The sequence below is a fragment of the Lagopus muta genome, chromosome 7 (genome assembly GCF_023343835.1).
Source record: "Lagopus muta isolate bLagMut1 chromosome 7, bLagMut1 primary, whole genome shotgun sequence".
Taxonomy (NCBI): domain Eukaryota; kingdom Metazoa; phylum Chordata; class Aves; order Galliformes; family Phasianidae; genus Lagopus; species Lagopus muta.
In genome coordinates, this window is record NC_064439.1 from 37760786 (window position 1) to 37778306 (window position 17521).

A 17521-nucleotide genomic window follows, 5' to 3' on the forward strand; every position below is an offset into this window, starting at 1 on the left:
AATGGATGCACTTCAGAAAGGCATAAATAATTTTACACAAAAAGACTGGAGAGAGAACATCTGCTAGCTTATAAAAATGTTATTTCAGAAGTCTTCATAGTGAGAAATTTATCAAGCAGTATTTTCCCATTTGAGGTTGCAACATATACAGCAAGATAACAGAGATGTAGAAGTTGTCACAACAGATAGCACAGCAGGGACACACAGGGGCCCAGAAGCTCTACTCAAGCCTATAGGGGACAGTTCGACACAGAAGCTTTGGTGTTGATACACCAAAGGCCATTGTAGAAAGACTACCAAGACTCATCTCACCCTTGGCTCATTACCCCCTTTCTGCTCATCCATACAGACGCCAATTTATCCCTAGGGCTAATTCTGAAAATACCAAATGTGACTTCAGAGCACTGGGATAGAAGAGAGAAGGACAGGGAGCTGAAGTGGCGATCCTAAATTCTTTCAGTGAGGGGAAAAATGTCGAGTCAGGGAGGAAGCAGCCTGCCGCTCAACAGCTGGCTTGGTATAGTCAAGAGCTTATGGGCAGGAATTACAGGAACAGACAAACATTATTTTAAATACTTGCTGTATTTATGACACAAAAGACAAATATGTGACTGGGAACAGCTGGAATGGATTTATTGTGTTCCAGTCACATCTGACTAGTGTGACTGCTCTCCGTGATGAGAGACAGCTGCTCTGTAGACAGTGGGAGAGCAGTATACGCTGTGGATACCTTTACTGCAGCAAAGTCTTTGATGTGATATTCCACAGTATCCACAGGATTATAGGTTAGGTAAATAACTGCCTGAAATTATTGGCTCAAAGAGGTGTTATGAGAAGTGCAAAGTCCAGATGATGGCTGAAAGTAGCATTCTTCAGGGACTGGGTACTATTTAACATCTTTATTAATAGCCTAGACAACTGAATGAATTCTCAAAAAGCTTATGAAAACTAAATTGCTGGGAGCAGTTGAGACAGAGAGAGATAATAAACCTTGATCAGTGGGACCTGAGCAAGATACACAGAGCTGACTGCTATTTATTTAATGGGATAGCATAGAAGCTAAATGAATGAATTCTCAAAGGGGATAGGGAAAGAGGTAATATACACAAGCAGCAAAACAGGGAAGTCCAACTAGATATGAGGATGTATTACTACTTCTAATCTAAAAGGTGAACAAGAACTGCAAGAGGATCTAGGAAGGTTGTAGGATCTCCATCTTTCAAGACATTCAAAGCATTGACTTACTTAGAGAAGGCTTGAAAGCTGATAGACACACTTCTTCATGTACTATAAACTGTCTTAAATCTAATAAATCCGGTGATCTGATAATTTTCTATTATTTGCATGCAGAGTAATAGTTACCAATTAGCATACATTGACCCAACACTCCTTCTTAAAGAAAGTATCACAGAATGATTGTATTATTTCTAAAATATTACTTTCAAAAAAAAAAAAAAAAAAAGAACGCTCTTAAAGTGGTTTAATCCAATAAAATTGGATCTTAATAATGACCATAATGCTGAGTAATGACACTACTGAATGCAATTTTTCAGTTATAAAATGAAGTTTTCAATGTTTTCTAATCCTTATAACTTTTTTTAAAAAACGTATTCCTTTTATCTTTCACAGGTATTGTGTTAAAGTTACTCAGAAATTAACTTCTTCATTTCTGATAATGTTTTCTCATCTGTACTATCAGTAAGAATTCCCTATTACTGAATTTCTCTCATGTTCTCTATTCTATCTAAATATCTCACAAAAATAAACTAATAGCTAAACATAATATCTCATTTAAGGATTAATCCATAGTAAGAGAATAAACAAACTTTTCATGCTACCCACTGCTTTTTAGAAAAGCTGGAAAATGCTTACATTACAGGAGAAAAATAATGTTAATTTTACATGCAGATACCTATTTAATCATCTATTTAAACCAGCTAATCTTAGTAAATAATTAATATATCAGCCAATCTCATAATTATATGGGACTTAGAGTAGGCCTACTTAATACATGTCTGTATCTATAATTATAAAGAGTAAATCAATAGCTGACCTTCAAAAAAACCTTTAAAAATTTCCACTACAGAGTTTCTTGTCATCATCAACAATGAAAAGGAGAAGATAGAGGGACCAGATTCTCACATACATATCAATACTGATATGTATCTTGACTTGAAGGTATTTTCTGGAACCATTTGGGAGTACTACTTTATTCTTAAATGGTGAGTAATTAATCAGTAAACCCAGTTATTCCAAATACAAATACTTGTAAATATTCAAAACATTTAATGACCTTTTAAATCTTAGTTCTATTCTATTAGTTCCTATCCTCTTTGTTTTTCTTCATCCTCAGGGTCCTTAAACAATAGAAATCTTTTTGTGCAAAAAATATAATACAAAAACGTTACATTCCTTGCACTATAAAGTGCTTTTGAGAAGTGGAATTCAACACCTGACTGAAAAAGAAAGCTATTAAAGCTATTTTTGGAGTTTTTCTAAAATGGGCACTCAAGGGAGCTAAATCTTTTAGTTTACCAACTCACTTTCTATACTCACACAGTGTGCCTCATACACTTATTACATTAACACCAGGAACATGTAATTGTAACTAAACGAAATATGTGATGAGTGAGTGAAACCAATACAGGTTCTTCTTTTCCTCCACTACTATGTTCTCTCTTCATTAACAGAATTAGAAGGTACCAGGAAATGTACTACTATCAGTCACAAAACTATGAATGTCATCATATAGTGATCTACAACTGTACTTGAACATTACTTAAAATGCTGTAATTCCATGTAAAAAAAATAATCTGATGTATAGTGGATTAACTAGAGCACTGGCATATTAAAATTCAGTACTGAATCTAGTCTGCTGTATGTGATGTCCCCCAGAGGCCCATAATGGGACCAGTGCTCTTCAATATCTTTGTCAATGGCCTGGACAGTGGGATTGAGTGCAGTCTTAGCAAGTTTGCTGACAATGCTAAGGTGAATGGTGCACTTGATATAAAAAAAAAATGAAAGGATGCCATCCAAAGGGACCTGAATAGGCGTGAAAAGTGGGCCCTCGTGAACTGAATGAAATTAAACAAGTAGACTGGAAGAAGAACACCTTGAGAGCAGTGCTGTGGAGACAGACTTGAAGGTCCTGATAAGCAAAGAGTTGGACCTAAGCCATCAGTGTGCACCTGCAACCAAGAAGGCCAGCAGTATCCTGAGATGCCTCAATAAAAGGTTGGCAAGCAGGGCAAGGGAGCTGATTGTCCCCCTCTACTCTGTCCTTGTGAAGCCCCATCTGGAGTACTGTGTCCAGGTCTGGGGACCCAAGACAAGAAAGATGTGAAGCTGCTGGAGCTGGTCCAGAGGAAGGTGATCAGAAAACTGGAGCATCTCCCTTATGAGGAAAGGTTGAGGGAGTTGAGCTTGTTCAGCCTGGAGAAAAGAAGGCTCTGGAGAAACACTGCTTCCAGTACTTGAAGGGAGTTTATAAGCAGGAGGGAGATCTACTTTTTACACAGGCAGACCATGACAAGACAAGGGGGACCAAACTTTAAAATAAAATAGGTTAGATTTAGGTTAGATAGTAGGAAAAAAGCCTTCAGTCATAGGCTGGTGAAGCCCTGGCACAGGCTGCCCAAGTGGCTGTGGATGCCCCATCCCTGGAGATGTTCAAGGCCAGGATGGATAGGTCCCTGGGCAGCCTGTTTCAGTAGATCTCAGCCCTGTCCATGGCAGGGGGGTTGGAATTGAACGATTTTAAGATCTGTTCCAACCCAAGCCATTCTATGATTCTCTGAAATGCACTGTCTTACACTGTCATGCAGTTGTTAGATTCACCTATACTGAATATGTTACTAGCATACTACTTTAAATCAGTAGACATTTCATATTCAGAGACAAATACTAGCCGTTGCTGAAGTCAGCCAAAAAAATAATACAAATAAAACAAATATTGCAGCAAGAACAAAACAAGATTTACCTCTTAATGGTAAATGATACTTTTTCAGAGTACAGTCCGTCCGGCACAGGTTCATACACAGCCCCTACTATCTGTAAAATAAAATACCTATTGTTAATTGAAAAAAATTCAATGTTTTATTTAGAAATTTCATATGATACATACTTCTTGGAACAATTTGATGAGTAGGCATTACATCATCAACTTTAACTTGCAAAATAACTTAGAACACATCTTCTAATGCAAAATATCACTTCTAATCAGGTATCCACATTAATGTACATAGCCACTGTAGATCAGGGGACTGTAATATCTGAGTAAGGGAAACAGTTACAAAAAACAATGATTTCTTCTTTTATTTTTAATCATATCCAAACGTCCACACAACTCCACAGGGTAATACACAACCCTATAGAAAACGCGATATTATAGTGATAAGAATTTTTATATCTAAAAATCCTATTACATAATGCAGCAATAAAAATATATCAGTCTGAGAAGTACTTATATTTACAAGCAATTTTTGCAAGTAGAATGGAAAAACAGTAACTGATACTGTGAAGAATGCTCCTGCTCATTCAGACATCAGAGCAGAAAGCATTTTGTTCTTCTACAGCCTTAAACACGAATTTTCATGGACCCTGTGATCGCATGTAGGAATAATGGGTGAGTTGATCTGGCAAATCCAAATACCTTAGTTGCCAAGGAGAGCATATTGGTGCTGTAAAACGGTGGGTTCAGAGTTGCCATCTGATAAAGGATACATCCTGCAGCCCAGACATCAGCTTTCTCTCCATATGGCTCACTCTTTACAACTTCAGGGCTAAGTGAAAAGCAGTGCAAACTATAAGTATTTAATTAATAGTTTTCACCTAGCATTAGCCTCAATTAAAAAATAAAAATAAAAAATCACTAGTCACTGCAATATATCTCCAGAGCTTATACAGTTACTTCCAAAAGGTTGCATTTCCTTTACTAGTCAAATTCTTTAAGTGGAAATACAAAATCATAATTGGAGTTAAGAGGTACTGCGCAAATTGAGTTACTGATGCAGACTGGACATGGTGCTAGAAGGTGTGCTGCCAGTTTGTACAAAACAAATGAAAAAAAAATTTTTTAAACAAATTAGCTGACATTTCTTAGATAAATCGTTATGTGGAAATGATATTAAGTGATCTTAATAGAACATAAATTCAGAATGGAGGTCACTGTGGGGAAGTGATGTAGTCTGACAGGTTAGACATTTTTGATGAAATTCATCAGGCAAGATAAAGATTCCTGTGTGAAAGTCATTAGGTACTTCCCTTTAATTTTGCTGCTGCTATTGTACAACCATGGAGATGAATAAAGGGTATTGAACATGATGTTAAAACATAACACGTTCTGTAGAGTTGGACAGTCATTACTCCTCACTGTGAAACCAGTTCTTCAGAGGGCCTTGAAGAACTTTCATTTTGATACATTAAATATGTCCATTAGAGTGAGGACTGATGTGGCAATTTAACATACAGATGGTGATAGTGTGGTTTTGCATAGCAGTCACTGAAATAATATGTTGAAGACAGAAGGCCATAGAGACACACAGAAGCAACCATGACCTGCTCAGCAGAATCTTGTATTAATGTATGAGGCAGAACCTAGTTTGACTGTCAGAGTAAACATCAGCCCACTGGGGTGGTGGCTAGCAAAAACACATTTATTGCTACCATGATTTGGAAGTTACAGAAAAAAATACAGCACTGATAGGTTTATGAAGGTTGTAGTTTTAACATGGTTCCACAAGAACACATAATTGATTGAAATTATTGAAAATATGTGGTCTGTTTGTTCATGCTGAAAGATTTCCCACTCTAAATACCTATCTAATCTTTTTTTCTTTTCTTTTCTTTTCTTTTTTTTTTTTTTAATCAAAAGGAGGACTTCCAGAGGAATACTACTTGGTCATTTCTTCCAGAACAAAAGTCTGATATTTAGCATGTGAAGATGGCCAGCACCTTAATGTATATACAGTCTCATAGAAATACTTAAGAAAAATGCAAATGACTGAAGTGAAAGTTACATAATGTGACCACAAAAGTGATACAGAGGTTCTAAAATCCTAAATGTATATGAAACTATGCTTTCATAGCTAATGAATTCAATACTTTAGAATTTTAAATAGAAATTTCGAATATTATTTATTTACTTCTAAGAGATGAAGTGGTGAAATTCCTCACCGTGTTCTAAAGGCAAACCTCACCATCTGCTAGTTAGAAACGTGGGTGAGGTACAGTACTTGTTGACTAGTAAAACAGTTTTGCAGTCAAGCTGCACCATTTGGATCTATACTACTGAGGGATGTCAAACAGAAAGATCCCTGTTTTGTTCCTGTGTTCAGCTGCCCACTAACAGGAGGATGGTGGGAACACATACAGTTTATCTAATTCAGGTGACAACTGTGTATAAACTCTTACTGTCTGGTCAAGACCAGAAAGAACGAGTAGAACCAGACTGACATTTATTCCATAAAAATTCTATACAAGTCTGTCTCAGTAAAAAGTACAGAATAATGATTTAAGGGAGTGACATTGGTATGGTCTCTGGTTTACTTGTAAAAGCAGGTCTTTGATTCTTAGATTAAGAGATCTGGATTGGATGAAATAGAACAGTGGCACTAATTAAATTTCTAGCAAACAGATGTCCACATCATAAAATGCATTCAGTGTAAAAATAAAATACTTAAATGGAGAAACTCTGAGAGCTGATAAAAAATTACCACTGCTTCAGGGGCTGATCATACTGCTGCAAAGCAGCAGTGCAAATGCTATACTCTATGATACCCACAGTGTCCGATATTAAGAGAGGCAGCAGATACTTTAAAAATTAGTCACTTTGTGCTTGCAATTAACTTATTCATAATATTCACTGCAGTTTTCTTCTAACTTTACACATCACTGCTCATTTCCAGATTGTATATTCATGCCAAGGAGCTTACTTTCACTGCATTGTTATCAAGGAGAGTCCTTCGCTGAATGAATGTCCACAGCAAAAGGAAGGCTAAATTCTTCTCAATCAGAGACACAGAAATACATCCGCAGAATAATTCTCTAAATTCTCAGTATCCTTGAATAGACTGATCTATAATTGCTTCTCAGAAAGCTCACTCCTGCTCATCATATCCACATATAATGACAGTCTACACAAACAGCCTGAAAAGGAGTCTTGAACTTGATTATGTCATCAATTAATCCAAAGAGTTATCTGTTTAATCTTCTGAATTATTTTTGCAAAATTAAAGACCTAATTTAGAAGCTAATTTAATATTTTTTTATTAGGGTAAAAAGCAAATAAAAATTAAATCTTATCAATATTGGTTCTATTTATAAAGCAGAACCATTTCAGCAAATCATCTCTGTATAGCCTCGGAGACGTTTCTATAATCAAACTTGCTTTTATAACTTTAGCCACTGATGCTATTTTGTGATATTTACTGAAGAATACTTAGAACTTCACAAGCAGATTCCGGATTCTCTACACTAACACTATCACATATCTACATGAAATATGACTGTTCTCACAGGATAAGCTCATGATCAAATTAGTTTTTACTGGATAGATGTTCCAGTATGAAGGAAGAAGTCCTGAATTTGGAGAGGAAGGAAGGAAGGAACTGAAAGAATGACTTTTTCAAAACAGCATTGATTTTCTAGAGCTTCTAAAGCTTCTAAGAAATGTTTTCAATACTATCAGGCTGACTTTACACGAGACACAACTGGTGAAGATTTCCCATGCTGCAGAGAACTTCAATAAGCCAATTTTGAATTGTTTTGGTACAGTGCTCACTGCTCAGTCTAACAGTGTTTCTGACAGATGTAAATACAGGTCGGTGTATTTGACTCTGTAATACGAGGCATACCTTCAAATAAGACATGATTTCTACTAGACAGTTATGGATTAATTAAAGAGTGAATCCTCCCAGAAAGGAGATTACGATATTAAAAAAAAAAGGTCAAAGAAATAAAAGCAAATACAACTGCAGAAGATTTTAAGAATGAATGGTAATTATTGCTTTTATCATAATAACTCTTTCAATTCATCCTGTACACTCTGATAGACATTTCTGCAGCTACTGGTGGTACTACAAATACTCATAGGCACCATATGTGGTTCAGGAAGCTACTCAAGCCATATATAGTTGGAGGCAAGAAGAGTACAAAATATGGTTATCCCATTCTTCTTTCCCTATGGAGATATACAAACGGGCACTGATGGAAATGGGACAAGAGGAGAGATGACAGACAAGATTGCTTTACTATTTTTTTTTTTTTTTTTTGTCCCATATAATGAAAAAATATAGCTTCTATTAGCTTCAGATATTGAGATCTCTTTATTAAGGTAAGATCTATAAAATAATGCTTGTAGTGGATTGCCCTTTTAGTTGTTGTTAGTTGCTGGTAGAACTCATTACAGCAAAATAGAAGAAGGAACTTAAATTTAAGTTCATGTGAAAGATTCTGCTTTTCACTAAAACTACTGCAGAATGCTTTGTGAGTATTGGAGAGTAGTATGAAAAGAACATAGCTTCTCTATAATCAGTCCTCTGAATCACAGAAGAGTAGGTGGTGAGGGAGAAAAGCTACTCATCCTAGCTTCCCAAAGATGAAAAATGAAAAAGTTGATCGTAATAATCTTTTCTCTAGATGTTTTGCTGTAAGCTATAGGTCACACTTAGTACGTACGGTAGGTTCATAATTACTAGAATAGCAACAAAAGAAGGAACAGGAGCCATACAACTGACAATTCAAAAAAGAGATTCTGTGAAAACTGTTAAAAGCTATTTGCTTTTCTCACCTACAAGAAGCAGCCTTTTGGAGGTAGTCTATTCTGTCTGTCCCTGGAGTGACAAAGCTGGAACAGCATTTTCAATCTCTAGTTTTTTTTTGCCTTCACAGCTCTCTATTTTGAAATTTATTGCCAAAGAATTCTATAGTAATTTCTTGCATTATCTACCAACTTGCATTTTTATTTTTCTCATTAGAAATTCTTAAGTAATTATATTTGTAAACTATTATACACAGTTATTACACATATGCGTTTTCCTCACAAAACACACTCCTTCAAACATCCTAAGCCTCTTTGACTATAGAAAATTAATCATTTCCACCAATATTTAAAATGTACAGGGGCAGGGATGAAATTTGCTATCTTTGGTTTGCCATTTTACAGTGTAATAAATCCTCTTGCCACCAGATGGTGAATGTAATTTCAAAATGGGTGAAGTCAGCTAGGAGAGATAACTTTCGCATGTATTATCGCTCCCCTTAGTATAATCTCAGTAGTTTCGTTTTCTAGAGCAAGCATTACCTTTCTTTATTAAGAAAGTTAGTTTACTAATTATTAATTATTTGCAGTCAAGTAAGCTCTCTAATTTGGTCCGTCATTGTGTATTTACACGTTTGTGTTGACCTAGGAGTGGCATAGCTGATTTTATTTTTCCAGTTATTTTTTAACTTGAATAATTTCACTGCAGCAATTTGTATCACAGTCTTAAAAACAACTGAAGCTGACAGGCCCCATTTTTTTGTTGTTGTTTTTGTAGGGAGGGGACATAATAAACAACTGCCAAGAGGTTACCGTAATAGAAATAAAAATAGCTTCTACTGAAACAACTGACAGGTTTAGCCTTAGTACATAATGTTCAGTTGAAACTTTTTTTTTATCCTTTTCTAAGTAAGAAAAGAATAGTTAATCAAAATATAACTAAACTAATAAAATATGTATAAACCTTCAGAATATTTCTTCTGAGCACAAAATCTATATAAAAATCTGCTGAACAGAGCAGAAGACTTTTACATTGAGGGCTTCTGTGTTCTTCTTCAAAAGTAGACTAGGGAGGTACATACTTGTGTTCTACCATCTTTGTACTTGTCCTACAAGAGCATGCATGTCTGACAGTGAAAGATTCATGTATTTACCTGATAGAATATTTTATCTTTTCCTAGCAACTTTATATTTTCACTGCTTTTACACATATAAACCTTCATTGCCAGTAAAAGCGAGTTCTTTCTGAATCTCACAGAGCAGTAGCAAATAAACACTTCATTGCTTAAGCACTTATTTTTAAAGTATCTTTAAAATGGAAGGATAAATCTCACTGATGTTCACTGTTTCTGTTGCCTCATGCTGTCTAAACTGAATTAAATCTCTACATGTACAAACACTTCTTGTTTTATATATAGAGATGTGTGTGTGTGTATTTGTACATATCTATACAAGAACAGCTCTGAAAGTATTGCCTCCCATTTTATTATATTGGCCCACAACATCAGAGTCAGGTAGTGATGGTAGAGCTGTAGAGGTTGAGCATTCCCACCAATATCTGTTACATATTGTTGCCAGATGGCAACAGAGGGGCAGTCTGACAGAATGGTGTCTGACATGGAAGTGCAGAGGATGCAAAGAGGTGTAACTGAATTCCTCCACATTGAAACAATTTAAGCCATTGACATTTTTCAATACTTGCTGAATGTTTCTGGAAACCAAACAGAGGATGTGAGCACAATGAGGTAAAGGGTGAAGCATTTCAGCAGAGGCAACAGTGATGTGAAAGGTAAGACATGTTCTGGATGGCCACGCACAGCTGTCCCTCCACAAAACAAAGAGCATCTCGGACTACCCATCTGTGAAAATTGGTTAATAGTGGTGACAATGTTGAAAAATAGTGTTCTGTAGCTGAGAATTTGCTCTATCAAGTAATGTTATTGTTTTCCTATCTGTTGTAGTTTCCATGGAAAGAAATAGGAGGCATTACTTTCCGAGCGATCTATGTATATTTTCATCTATGTACATATGAACACACACATATAAAGATAGATAGATGTATATATATACACTTCTACATAAAAACAAATTCTGGGCTGCTAGAATTTTCCAGCCAGAATAGTATTCTGTGCATATTGTATTTCATAAATCTAGTAGGGAAATGATTGTAGTACCATTTACCTACCTTGGGAAAAAAAAAAGAAAGAAAAAAAAAAGAAAAAAAAAAAAAAGCAGTGCAAAGACCAGGTTATCAATATTTAAGAACCTTTTACAAACTGACCAGAAGTATTGAAGCTCTACATAAAAGCCCATGAAACTGTACCCAGCTGAGGGGTTTCTATTAGCTTTTTAAAAGATAAAGTGTATTTGTCATCTTATTTCCTCTCATCAGGGTACACAATACAATGTGTGGATATACATTGGCAAAATATCTTTTAATGATCCAATTAAGTCTGAATTTGATTTTCTTGTTTATACACTATATTTGTTGATTTGGAAAAAAGTTTGCTGTCAGTGTGCAAAACTACTACATGTTTCTAGGCTTTTTTTTTTTTTTAACTTATTTCAAGACAATTTTAAAAGCCTTAAAGGCTCTATCAGAAAAGGTGGTGTTTCTATTACTAACATATGTTATAAAGAAGCAAATTTCACATTAACAGTAAAAAAATACATATCTAATTAAGGTCAAAATTGTATCATTGTTTCAACTGGTTTTATGCTTCTGAATTTTCAAGATCATCATATGCATGTCTGGTAAATACAAGGAAAAATCAAAGTACCATCCATACGTAGTTTAGTGTTCCAGTATTACATACAGAGTATGTATGTATGAGCTTCTGGGAGACATAAAGCAGAAAAACACATTGAAGTGCTAATTTATACTGACTTTTCCTTCAGATGCATCATGGTACACAGTCTAAAACAGCAAGAGGAGGTAAAAGTCAGATTCTGAAACCTGAAAAATAAAAATCTCTTTCCAATGTACTTTTTTATTTGTATTACTGAAGGCAAGCACAGTTCCACGGACAACACATCTAGTATTCTTAAGCATATAAAAATAACTAGCAGAATGTCGGGCTGCCAGTTTTAACAGAAATGCTGTAGACAAATTACATTTGTAAGTTGTGGGAAAGCACTACCCATGTACACAGAAACTGAAACATTCATATTCTAAAAGGTGTTGGTAATGTGCATCATGGGTCTGCTGTAACAGGACAAGGGGAAATTGTTTCAGACTTAAAGAGAGGATATAAAGGATAAAAAGAGGATATAAGAAAAAGGTTTTTACAGTAAGGGTAGTGAAGCAGTGGAACAGCCTGCCCAGAGATGTGGTGAATGCCCCAGCCCTGGAGACATTCAAGATCAGGCTGGACAGGCTCTGAGCACCCTGATCCAGCTATAGGTGTCCCTGTTCACTGCAGGGGAGTTGGACTAGATGACATTTAAAGGTGTCTTCCAGCTCGAAGGATTATTCATCCTATGATTTTATGACAGATAGTTTTCAAAACTGATTCTTTCTAACCAGACAAATTTTCCAGTGAATTACAACAGCAATTTCCTACAAAATGCTTTAGAGAATGGCCTCAAATCTGTAACTTTACAAACAGATCAACAAGAGGAAAAACCTTTGGTCTTCTCTCAATTTAACACAAATCTGAACACTTAAAAATGGTAAATGATTTTGCTTATTGAGCTATATGCCTTCCAGAATAAATTCTATTCAGTGTACTTTGTACAAGACAGCCAAGCTTAACAAGAAACCACATGAATATTCAAAACTGAAAGGGAGATACGAAAAAATAATTATTTGCAAGAATATGACTACAAGCAGTACCAAGTCCTATTTTATAACAACTCAAAAATAAACTTAAATATCAAATAACCAATTTCACATAAGGTGTTAATTTCACCTAAAATTAAACTCCTGAAAATTAGATTTATGATAAGTTAGTGTTCCAGCTCCCTCTGTCGCAAATGGAGAGAGACAAGCACACTGAGAGTTTGATTCATCTCACCCTAAAATAGCTGCTCAAGAAAGATGGGATGAAATTCATTATGGAAATGACAATTTTTTTTCTGTAGTCATCTAACTGCTTGACTTGAATTAGATGTCTAGTTTTTGGATGGCTACATCAAAGCAAAATGAAATCCAGTCATATAGAGATTACTTTCTGACAACAACATATCAATTACATAACTTTAAGTATTTGGATTTCCTGGAACCTAACATACATGAGAAAGTGTCCAGAAACAAAACAGGACAACTGATGTAAACTGAACTGTCAACTGATCCTATGATGTTAAAAATATTTAATTCCACATTTTTCTTCTCTACATTCCCACTAAAATTCCTTCTAGGAATAAACTAAAGCCTTTAGCAACTCATTTTCAAGTTTCATCTCTCAGTTTACTAACTGAGCATCTCGACCTCTATAAAATTATACCAATTGCTTGCTTGCAAGCGAGGGCATATGGCAAACTCACTGTTATATCTCTGGATAACACTGCATTTACCTCTTTTGTTATAAAATCAATAACTTCTGCTCATGTAGCTGAATAAGTAGAGAACCTAGATTTTGATCGGTAGTCCAGCAAAAAGACACTTTCTTAAGAACAGATATATTTTTCAAACACAAACATACATCTGTCTAAAATCACGTGGTATTAATAATATTCATCCTCTTTATGATGCTCCTGTAAAGAATAGCTGTCCACTAACAAGGTGCTTGAGGACTGTAGGTGTGGAAAATTTGAGCTGCCTCCATGAAAAATGTAATTAAAGGCAGCTTAACCTAAGATGATTAAAGCCACCGAAGTTATTCATGTCCTGCAGTTCAGATGTCAGAGTAATATTGCTCACCTCAATGCAGCTTATTTGACATTACTTAAAAGAGAAATGAATGAGAAAAAAACTCTTGCGAACAAAGACCAGTAGCATTGGACTAGAAGATGTTTACAAGCTCATAAATGAGTTTGATGAAAAGTCCAGTATTATTATAATAAAGTATTAATGATAGTTATCTGTTCTAAAGTGATTATAAACCCAGAATCTTAAGTCATTTAGTCAAAAGAAGCAAATCTATACATATTAAAAGAATTGTGATACAAGTCCCGTAGAAGAAATTATTTCCAAGAAATACATTGCTTGTTTACAATATATTGTCTTGGTAGAATAGTACTTGTTCTTTCAGCAGTTTAAAATCTATCACTGAGTTTATAAGACCACTACATACTCTGCGCTTTTATATTTTTTCAAGTACTAATGTAACTCTTTAGAAGCCATATCAGCAGCACTCACTTGTCAGAAAACAAGTATAAACTAACCTGCATGTTTTCACATGAACTTTCATCAAGAGAACCTATGCGTTGACTTTGTAAGATACTTCTAAGCATTTCTGAGCAAAACCCTTCCCGTCTTAGGATCCATAGACAGAAGAAAAAAAAAAATCTGTATGAACTAGTTCACATCACTTCCAAAGTGGCTTTCTTTCAGTACAAGAATGTAGAATTCTCTCATGTATAGTATTATGTTTTAGGTAGGGACTTCTATCATTTCTATTGAAACATTTTTCCAGATGTCAGTACAGAGGTTTTCAAGCTTTCTTACTACATTTTACATCATGTAAAATTTTCTCCCATGTATAAATTTGTTTAAGACTGGATGTGGTGTTGTCTACATTTCAAATGTGAATTTTCTGTTGTTATTTAGTCAAACTTAGTTACTTTATAAAAATTGTATAAACTTCAGACATTTTAGGTTTCTTTTCATAACTCAATCACTGTCAATTACTTTTATTGTTCTTCCCTGAAGTTCATCTAGTTATCTTTTTTGGAATGGCATGTTGCACCTCAAATTGCACAGAGCTTTTTGCTGACATATCTTATTATAAACCAATGCCTAAACTAAAGCTGCTCTATCAGAATTACTTTTCACTGCTATGTTTCATTATCAGAGTAAATACTTCTATTAACTGCCTTTCAGAAGATCCCCTTATAAAAATGAAGTATTCATACACTGAAAGAATTATTCAACTTCTGTCACACTTTTAATCAAACCGAATGTTCTCTCCAGGAGCCAGCTGTTCAATGAAATTTAGGTAATATAACACAGTATACAGACTGAATATGTACTCCACAAAAAGAAATTAAGGTCCAGGAATCCTCTTTCACAGCCACAACAATAATGGAAAATACAAAAATACAGTATTACCTCTAATTAAAAGGAAATACAATTTTCCTCGAAACACCAGGAGGAGAAAACTTTCTGTATAGTTTTGAGTACCTGCTCTCTGACATTTTAGAATAACGATGTTTCAGAAAGATCATGTTAAAACCACAACTAGTGGGAAATGTTGTTACCTGCTTCTTAATGACATCTAAGAGATTTGCTCTTCTTTACAGTTTTTCAACAGCTTTTCAAGATCATTCAAATTCTTAAGGAATTGCATGCCAACCAAACTCAAAATTTACAATGTTTCCCAGATTTTTTTCTAAAAAAATTCTGTATGCTTATATAATTATAAAAGCAGTTACCATAAACATGACTCAACAAATTTTTACTTGCATCTCTTCACCTGTTCACAGAATCATAGAATAGCCCGGGTTGGAAGGCACCTCAAGGATCACGAATCTCCAACCTCCCTGCCACATGCAGGGCCACCAACCTCCCCATTTAATACCTGGCCAGGCTGCCCAGGGCCCATCCAATCTGGCCTTGAACACCTCCAAGGACGGGGCATCCACAACCTCTCTGGGCAGCTGTTCCAGCACCTCACCACTCTCTCTGTAAAGAACTTCCCCCTGACATCCAACCTAAATCTTCCCTCTCTCAACTTAAAACCATTTCCCCTTGTCCTGCCGTGATCTACCCTTTCAGAGTTCATAAGGGTAGATAACCTCTTGCTTTTGATACACCTTCATTATAATCCACTTTGTGAAACAAATAAGTGGTGAGTGGTGGGTATACATGAAAGTAAACATTGTTCCATTGTGTTCTCTCTCTCCTTTTTTTTTTTTTTTTTTTCTTTTTACAATGCACAATTTGCCACCTCTTTTGGGTAGGTGTTCAAGACAGCTGGATAATAAAGACTCTGTCAACATCAACTTGGAACAGATTGTTTCCGATGATTTATGAGCTGGAAAATCACTTCAGAATTCATTACCAATTCCCTAAAGCAGTCATCTCCTCAATTTTTTATGTATTAAGTGTAAACAAATCCATCTGATACATTTTGTATTCTAAATGGACACATTGTTGGGTTTTTCAATTCAAGGACACAATGAATTAAAAGGAATTTAATTAGTGTGATGGTAGAATAAGAACAGTATGAAGTAGAATTTGAATATATCACAGTTGGAAAAAATAATTTGTAAGCTCCTCTTTAAATATGAAACCGTGTCTGCTGTTATTTGTGATGACTTAGTTTTTAATAAAATAGATTAACAAATGGATTCAGTACTTTCTTTTACAGGTCATGTTTGGTACACAGAGGGATATGTTTTTATCTAAGCCTGCATAATGACGTATAGCCAAGTCCAAAAAATAATTATCAGCCACTATTTATTTTGATATTTATTATTTTGTTTCTGTACTCCTCCAAGAAGGGTAAGTTGCAATTCAAACTCCCCAGAACCATTTTCCAGTCAATTCAGAAGAAATCAATTTCTGCCACTCTAAAATGACAATGCTGTCTTGTCACATAGCTCTTTCCCTCCATCCTTACCTTTTTATCTGCAAGAACTAATATTGCTGCTCTTGCAAGGTAAGCAACCCCAATATTTTGATTACTTTAAAGCCATTCACCTCAATTTAAATCATCCAAAAGAAAAGAAAAGGAAAAAAAAAGTTCAAGCACTGAATAACTCTATACTCTGACTTCTGTACTTCAGTCTCATCACTTCTGTTAAAAACACAGTCAGTTATTTGTGAACAGGTTCATATCTAAAAAAAAAAAAAACAAAAACAAATAAACAACAACAACAAAAAAACACCTGTTATGCACAGAACCAACCAAATACATCAAAAGTGGCAGCCCATGCATTCAGTTCTTGGCAAAACCTTTCCAACATTTTTAAATGGCCGTGGTACTGGAAAGACTTTAGTGCTTTACCCACCACTTTAAATTTCTCGCCAGTATACATTTTAAATACAAAGACATACACAGCCTCTCCTTGTTCTGTCTTCTGATGGTGTGCAGGCAGGGATCACTTCCTCCATGATATTTGTGTGTGTATATATTTAAATCTGTAAGATATTTGCAGAGCTACTCTCAAAGAGTAATTTCCCACAAAACATGAAAAGACCCAAAGACAGTTACATTTTGCACAGAAGTGAACAGGAGAAAAAAGGACAAGAAAATTACATCTTATGACCAAGAGGACCACTGGGGCAGGGTTTGTAACCTGAAACTTCTAAAGATTGCTGTAGCTTGCAAACAATTTGCAAATAACTTGTCCAAAAAAGCACATTAGGTTCCCATCAACAGCTGCCCAGGGAGAAGTGAAAAAAAACCAATTTTATTAAGAAGCTACAAAAAGATGATAAGGAGATAATCACACCAAAATCTTATAACTCTTAACTACCCAAGCCACCACTCATGATTTGTGCTATACTACAAGAGAATTCAGAGGGAACAAATTAATGCATCATTGCAATTGCCTTATCCAGTTTCACGTTATGCATTAGTCTTTAAGGTATAGACTTAAACATTTAACACATTACAAAGACTCATTTCTGGAGCCATTTAAGAGTTAGTGACT

At 35.2% G+C, this 17521-nt stretch overlaps 1 protein-coding gene across 1 annotated transcript in view; it reads right to left on the minus strand.

The window, feature by feature from the left end:
• Nucleotides 1-17521, minus strand: part of NEK10 (NIMA related kinase 10) — an 87041-nt gene that overhangs the window by 37709 nt on the left and 31811 nt on the right. Inside the window, exons 24-25 of the mRNA XM_048951392.1 lie at nt 4655-4784; nt 3983-4053 (exon numbers count right to left, since the gene is read on the minus strand). Coding sequence (XP_048807349.1) covers nt 3983-4053; nt 4655-4784 — 201 coding nt within the window. The remainder of the gene's footprint in view (nt 1-3982; nt 4054-4654; nt 4785-17521) is intronic.